Raw genomic sequence first — 6,835 nt, 5'->3', positions numbered from 1 at the left:
TTCCAATTATAAAAATTAACCTAACTTTATTAAAAAAAAAATTTAATTTTTCACTTCTCGTAATTATATCAACTTCAAAAACTCAATGTCTAAATTCTTATAACTACAATTTAACCTAACTATCAATTTCTTAATTTCACACTTACACAATTCTCAAATTTAATTCAAATTCTTAAAATTAACCTAACTATACATATAAAACTAAAAACATTTGCAAAAACCATTACCTCACCTCAGCGGAGGTCGCGAGGGGCGGAGGGGGTAGAGGCTCTCAGAGCTGTGGAGGTGGCGAGGGGTCGAGGCTCTCGGAGATGTGGAGGCGACGAGGGGTAGAGGCTCTCAAAGCTATGGAGATTCTCGGCGTTGTGGAGGCCGTGATGGGAAATGAAAGAGGCGGAGAGAGGCTTGGGTCCGCTTGTAGGGTCGAAATGAGGCAGGGTTCGATGGGAGAGGGGGTGGGTTTGATGGGTGAGGGGTTGGGTTCGAGAGACGCCATCGTCTCTGGTTCGCCTATTAGTTGAGAGAGAGAGAGAGAGAGAGAGAGAGAGGAGGGAATGAGCAAATGGTCAGGGAAGGGTTCATATAATTTGGGCCTTGCATCGGTGAATAACCGACACCTTCACCAAGTTAGCGTCGGTTTATAACCGATGCTGAGTCCAGTAAAATCAAAACGTGCATTTTTATTAAAAACTCTTTTGCGTCGGTGAGAGTATAAATGGCTAGCATGAAACCGTCATTTTTTTATATATAGTAGCTTCGGTTCATAACCGACGCTACTATCTCCCATATAACAATTGTGTTAGTCAATTGCTTGGACCGACGCAACGAAGCGACGTCGTAACCCTCTTTTGGCGTAGTGTATATATAGTTACATACAAATAATAATAATAAAAAAAATAATAATAATAATAATTATTATTATTATTATTTATCCAAATATATATAAGGTCAGGTCAGCTATCTTAAGCTTCATTTTTTAGTAGTGATTTCTTATATAATGAGAATTATTAAGGGGCAGCATTGGTGCCTAACATCATAAGGAGGTGTCATACAGTTATTGGTGCAATCCAATATCAGGTCCTAAGGAGGGGCACCACTTGTTGAGCACCTTAAGATGCCAAATAGCAACACTCTTATATATTGCATTTGTTTTGGACGATACAACTTTTTGTTTCACAGTGCCACGTGTAATACTTTGACAATTTCTATAAAAATAATAGAATTCATCAAAATTTGTAGCTCAGTTTGTCTTAAGAGATTGAGCATATATTTGAATTTTGTAGTTTTCTAACATATTAGAAAAAAATTATAGAGTCATTGGTGAAATAGTTGTGTTTTTTTTTTCCTAATGTTATTTGGCAAAATAATTTTCTTATATATTCAATTATTTACAAAGTAGTCTTTCTAAAAATTTAAGAGAGTGTCAATTAAATACGTAAAGAAAACTATTTTATAAAGAACTATTACATAACATTATTTTAAAAAGTGACACATATATCCTAGATACAAGCAACGTACAATATACGTTGTTTGCTTAGTTTTATTTATAGAATTTTTTAATTATATTTATTAAATTTTTATCATTGTCATATCAATTTCAAATAAACAAACAATATTATATATAAAAGAATGACATAAACATATTAAATGAAAAATTAAACAAAAACATTGTTTATGATTTTTTTAAATATATATAATATAATAACATTTTTAAACATATATGATAATTTTTTTAATAAAAAATAGGATTTTGTATTATATATTATTATTATAATGATATTTTACAGTATTTAAATTTAAATTAATATAAATATTAAATATCTAGTTTTTTACTAAATATTATTATAATAGTAATTTATAATATTTGAATTCATATTAATATAATTAGTAAAAAATTAGGATTATATATTATTATTAATAATATTTTATAACATTTAATTTATATTAATATAATTATTAAATATCTAGTTTTTTTATTATATATTATTATAATAATGATATTTTATAACATTTGAATTTGAATTTATATTAATATAATTAGTAAAAAATTAGAATTATATATTATTATCAAAATAATATTTTCTAACATTAAAATTTATATTAATATAATTATTAAATATCTAGTTTTGTATTATATATTATTTTTTTTGGTGAATAAGAATCATTGTATTGCTCAAAAATAAATCATGTACACTTATAATTTCCTTCTCCCCCTATGTTACTTACATTCCACATCTAACTTTACAATTTATGATACCATTCCTTATCCCTATTTTGTTTCCCTTTATACATTGCAGTAAGTCTCAGTTTTAGCTCTCTCTTAATGACCTCAATTGTATGATTGACATGCCAAATCTTAGAGGACCACAATACATCATTTCTGACTCTCCAGATATGGTAAACTAGAGCTGATACAGCAGCTATGTAAAAACTTCTCCTGAGCTTGGTAAGGTGTTTTGCTTTGGAAATCCAACGCAATAAGGTGTGATAATTTCCTGTTTGAGCTCTGCAACCAATCCACTCCTTCAACTTCACAAGACATAAGTTGTTGTAATCACATTGAAAAAATAGATGTGATATCTCTTCTGTATGATTTCCACACAGCAAGCACATTTTGTCCACTACCTGACAGTGTTTATTGAGGTAGCCTCTGGTTTTCAGCTTCTGGTGTAACGTTAGCCAGAGTATGTATCAGTGTTTCGGTATATTGCATCTCTCCCAGACATATTTACTCCATTGGACCTTGGTTTGTTGATCATATAGTATTGCATGCCCCGATTGAATACCATACTTCACTGCCATGAAAGCTGCTTCATCCATTTTAGCTCTAAAAAGTTCCTTAATTTCAACTATTTTCTTCCAGTACAGCTGCAACTTTGCTGTACTGAGTAAGTCCACCAGTCCCTTGTGTTGCAAATAAATGCTATGTATCCACTTAACCCATAGGTTGTCCTTTTTAGAGGCAATTGCCCATACATATTTCCCTAAGGCAGCTATATTCCATTATAAGATTTTCCTGAATCCTAACTCTCCTGCAGATTTTGGAGTACAGACAGTGGACCAAGCAACTGAACCTGGACCGTGAGCTTCTGCAACTCCCTTCCACAAAAAAGCCATGCAAATTGTATCTATATCCTTCAATAGCTTCTTTGGCAACACCATTATTTGAGCCCAATAAGAGTGTATGGACAGTAAGGCCGCATTGATCAAGGTTGCTCTGGCACTATATGATAAATTCCTAGAGCTCCATTGTTTAATCCTGGCCACCATTTTGTCTAGAATGATCCCACACTCAGCATTAGAAATCCTTTTAGAACAGATAGGTATGCCCAGGTACTTGAAGGGTAATGAAGATCTTCTGAATCCTGAAGCAGATACTACTCTCTCAATCTCAGACTCACACATGCCACTGCAATATATTGTAGACTTAGCCTCATTTGGAAAGAGTCCTGAAGTCTTGGAAAATAACTTGAGTCCCCTAAGCATCAAAAGGATAGAAATAAAGTCTCCATGACTGAATAACAATATGTCATCAGCAAAACATAGATGATTCAACTTCAAATTAGCACACCGATCATGAAACTTATAACTAGGATAAGAGCCAACTTTAAGCATGATCCTAGATAAGTATTCCATACCAAGTACAAATAACAACGGGGACATAGGATCTCCTTGCCTCAATCCTCGTTTAGCCTCAAAGTATCCATTTAATGAACCATTAATCATCAATGAAAACCTGGTAGTTCGAACACATACCATGATGAGCTGAATAAAATTCTGTGGAAATTGAAAGCCAGTGAGCATTTCTTCAATAAAATCCCATTCTATGGTGTCATATGCTTTCCTCAAATCCAACTTGATCATGCAACTTGGCTTACAATTTTTCCTCCCATAATGCCGAACTAAATCTTGACATATCATGATATTGTAAGCTATATATCTACCATGAACAAATACCCCTTGATTTTCTGCAATTATTTCAGGTAGTACTTTCCGGATTCTTGAGCAAATCAATTTGGAGGCAGCTTTATATATGACATTACAACAGGAAATGGGTCTGAAATCACACACAGAATCTGGGCAAATATGCTTGGGAATGAGTGTAATGGTTGTGTTATTAATTTCTCTAAGTAGTTTACCTGAAGTAAGGAAGGATAGCACAGCTGTAGTAACCTCCGAACCCACCAAATCCCAATTATCCTGGTAAAAGTAACTACTATATCCATCTGGGCCTGGAGCTTTCAATCCTGGAATTGCAAATATCACGTTCTTATCCTCCTGGGTTGAGAAATTTGTTGAAAGAGTCTGAATGAGAGCTGCATTTAGAACTGGTACGAGCTTCATGATTGACCACGACACCTTCTTCCTGTGCACCATTACTATCCCCAACAAGCCTTTATAATAATCCAAAAAGGCCTTTGTTATATTTGTAGGAGAGTCTACCCAAATCACTGCCTCATTCCTGATGGACAGTATTCTGTTCTGTATTCTCCTTGCCTTAAGGGAAGCATGAAAGATGTGAGTGTTTTCATCACCATTAGCCATCCAAGAAGCTTTAGCTTTTTGTGCTAAGAAGCTCATGTAAGCTTTATGGTAATGCATATACTGTTCTCTAATCACTTGCTCCTGAGAAATCAACCTTTCATTTAAGGGATCTTTCTGCAAATGCTCCTGAAGCTCCTTCAATACAATTCCTGCCTTAAATTATGTCTGTTGAATATCAGAAAAACCCTCTCTATTTATGGTCACTAGCACCTGTTTCAGCCTTTTTAGTTTTGATACTATTTGGAACATTGGCGTACCATTAACTGATAAGTTCCAACTGGTCTGGAGTTTATTTTCATAACAGGGTGCTTCTTTCCACATCCTAAAATATCGAAATGGCTTCTTTTCCAAGTGCATTTCTAAAGTGACATGAACAAGAATTGGACTATGATCAAATATCCCTTCTGGCAAGAACACAGCCTCTGAGTTAAGGAAATGATCAGTCCATTTTGAGTTAACTAAAGCTCTATCAATCTTGGAATAAACCATCTCATCTGCTCTCTGCTTATTATTCCAAGTATAGAAGCAGCCAAAAAATTTCAAATCCTCCAAATGGCAAGCTGTCAAACAGTTTGAAAATTTGCTTGAGATCTTTATGGAGCTTTTTTTGCCAATTCTGTCATGCAATGAAAGAATCTCATTGAAGTCTCCTACCACCATCCAAGGGACAGATATATTCACAGCCAATCCTTGTAAGTCATTCCATAGGATCTCCCTAGAGGCTGCATCATTATAACCATATACAAAGGTAATCAAGAATCTTCCTGCTCGATTAGGGACCTGTACTTGACAGTGAATTAATTGTGTAGTACATAACTTGATATCCAAAGAGAAGGCTCTCGGATTCCAAGCAATCATTATCCTACCCTTATCAATCCAAGGGTTATTATTAGTGAAACACCACCCAAAAAACAGATTCGTGTAAATAGACCCCATATTTTTATTCTTCACTTTTGTCTCGAGTAGACTAACCAAGCCAACCTTCTTTGACAAAATTAAATGTTTAATCTCCTTGTGCTTATGTTGACTGTTAATCCCTTGTACATTCCAAGTTAGGATTCTATCCATCTAGTACAAAGGGTCCTCCCCCCTCTCTTACTGTATTCCTCCTCTGTAAAAGCTCCATCTCAGGGTCCCCCTTTAGCAGGAAAAATTTATTATTCACACTCGTTTGGATGGCATTAGATTCCTGTATCTTGATTCCCTTAGTAACTGATTGAAAACCATCTGCATCTACATTAACTTTGCTTACAATAGGTGATGAGACCTTCTGTTTAGGGACCCATTCTTGCTTAACAATCTTACTCTTCCTGCAAACTTGAGCTTCGTGTCCTAGGCCAGAGCAATTCGTACATACAGTGGGCTTCCATTCATACTCCACGAAGATGTCTACTTCTTGATCAAATTCATTCAAGAAACTAATTCGAGATGGAAAGTCCTGTGTCATGGTCACTTCAATGAGAATTCTGGGATAAGCTAAGCGATCTCTGTTTTTAGTAATGGAATCCACTTGAATTGGCTTCCCAATCTGTCCCACTATCTTGAACAGAGACCTATCACCCCAGTAATTAATATCCAATCCTCCCAAATGAACCCAAGTTGGAACTGAATCAATGTCTTCCTTAGAAAAATCATCAACCGGATTCCAGGCCTTCATTATGAGAGGTTTATTCCCAAAAAACAGATAGCCTCCTTCCAAAATTCTATCTCTCACTTCCATGGATAAAAAGCGAATGATGAAAATACCTGATGAGAGAATCCTAACCTTATCAACTTGATCCTTCCATAATCTCCTCACAAAGCCCTCTAGGATTCGGATTGGTGGATTTGCACCAAGCACATAGCAGACTAAAGAGGATTGCCAAAAATTCACCTCCTCAGCTATATCCTCTACATCAATTTTGACTCCAGAGGTCCTCTTCTGATCGATAACACCTTTCCCTGTAACAGCCTTCTCTTTGGCTCCACTAGAAGTGACATTAGTATAGTTAGACTGCAAAATCGGAGATGGAACAGCCTTACCCATATTGACGTCTTGCATAGCTTGCTTGGAAGCCGATATCCAGTCTTCTACATTCGTACAGATTCCAGTTCGAGGCGCTAGAGTAGATTCACGACAGGTTCGCTCTTCCCCTGCTCCTTGCTCATCCTCTGTCATCTCCAATTCCTGGATCCCAAGAATAGCATCCATAGATCGAGTTTTAATGACCCTATCAGCAGAAGTTGGACCTGTTCTCTTGCCTTTGCTCTTCGATTTGCCCTTCCCCCCGACCTTGGATCCCTTTGCCAT

At 35.7% G+C, this 6,835-nt stretch overlaps 1 protein-coding gene across 1 annotated transcript; it reads right to left on the bottom strand.

The window, feature by feature from the left end:
• Positions 1-5,605: 5,605 nt before the first annotated feature.
• LOC133780045 (uncharacterized) lies at positions 5,606-6,835 on the bottom strand. The gene has a single exon (XM_062219928.1). The coding sequence runs from the start codon at positions 6,833-6,835 to the stop codon at positions 5,606-5,608; it is 1,230 nt and encodes a 409-aa protein (XP_062075912.1).

Source organism: Humulus lupulus, chromosome 5 (assembly GCF_963169125.1).
Source record: "Humulus lupulus chromosome 5, drHumLupu1.1, whole genome shotgun sequence".
Taxonomy (NCBI): Eukaryota; Viridiplantae; Streptophyta; class Magnoliopsida; order Rosales; family Cannabaceae; genus Humulus; species Humulus lupulus.
Note: the sequence above shows the minus strand (reverse complement) of the source record. Positions and strands in the feature narration are given on the sequence as shown.

Coding starts and splice junctions, on each gene's coding strand:
- LOC133780045 (XM_062219928.1), bottom strand. CDS start 6,835: ATGGCAAAGGGATCCAAGGTCGGGGGGAAGGGCAAATCGAAGAGCAAA.